The sequence below is a fragment of the Sceloporus occidentalis genome, unplaced genomic scaffold (assembly GCF_023333645.1).
Source record: "Sceloporus occidentalis isolate IW3139 unplaced genomic scaffold, rSceOcc1.0.p SCAF_14, whole genome shotgun sequence".
NCBI lineage: Eukaryota > Metazoa > Chordata > Lepidosauria > Squamata > Phrynosomatidae > Sceloporus > Sceloporus occidentalis.
In genome coordinates, this window is record NW_028316994.1 from 13,608,056 (window position 1) to 13,608,994 (window position 939).

The following is a 939-nucleotide window of genomic DNA, read 5'->3' on the forward strand; positions in this document are numbered from 1 at the left end:
TCATTTCCACCAAGAGAAGACTTTTTTCCGATCCCTGAGTTTTTTAATGGCGGCCTTCACCTCTTCATTCCTCAAGGTGTAGATCACTGGGTTGAGAACAGGGGTCACCAGCGTGTAGAAAATGGCCACCACTTTGTCGGTCGAGGAGCTGGTGGCTGGGCGGGTGTAGAGAAAGAGGCAAGGCCCCAGGAACAAAGTGACAACAAGGAGGTGGGCTGCACAGGTGGAGAGGGCTTTGCGGCGTCCCTCAGCTGTCCGTCTTCTTAGCGAGGCCAGGATGACAACGTAGGAAGCCACTAAGGCCAAGAAGCAAACCAGGGAGATAGTACCACTGTTGGATACAATGAGAACCCCAGTGAAATAAGCATCAGTGCAGGCCAGTTTGAGCACTGGAAGGACGTCACAGAAAAAGCTGTCTATGACATTGGGCCCACAATAAGGGAGTTGGATGGTGAGGATTGTCTGGACCAGAGAGTGGATGGTCGCTCCCACCCACAGGGCTCCCACCAGCCAGGCACAGACCTTCAGGCTCATAAGAGACAAGTACTGGAGTGGATAGCAGATGGCAATGTAGCGGTCATAAGCCATGATGGTGAGGAGGAAGATCTCAGCGCAGGCGCAGACATGGAGGAAGAAGAGCTGGGCTACACAGCCATGGAAGGAGATGGTTTTCTGGAGGAAAAGGAAGTCAAGAAGCATTTTGGGCACAGTGACTGAGGAGTGGCAGATGTCGATGAAGGAGAGGTTGCCCAAGAAGAAGTACATGGGGGTGTGGAGGCAGTGGTCACAAGCCACGGTCACCATGATGAGGAGGTTGCCTGCTAGGATAAGCAGGTACAGGGCAGAGAAGAAGGCAAACAAAGCCAGCTCCAGGGCCCGGTTACCAGTCAACCCCAAGAATATGAAATGGGTCACTGTGGTGTGGTTTAATCCATCCAT

The 939-nt window shown here is 52.8% G+C and overlaps 1 protein-coding gene across 1 annotated transcript; it reads right to left on the reverse strand.

Annotated features, from left to right (window-relative positions):
• Positions 1 to 939, reverse strand: LOC149304130 (olfactory receptor 4E2-like). Its single transcript, XM_089479959.1, has one exon. The coding sequence runs from the start codon at positions 937 to 939 to the stop codon at positions 1 to 3; it is 939 nt and encodes a 312-aa protein (XP_089336085.1).

Coding starts and splice junctions, on each gene's coding strand:
- LOC149304130 (XM_089479959.1), bottom strand. CDS start 939: ATGGATGGATTAAACCACACCACAGTGACCCATTTCATATTCTTGGGG.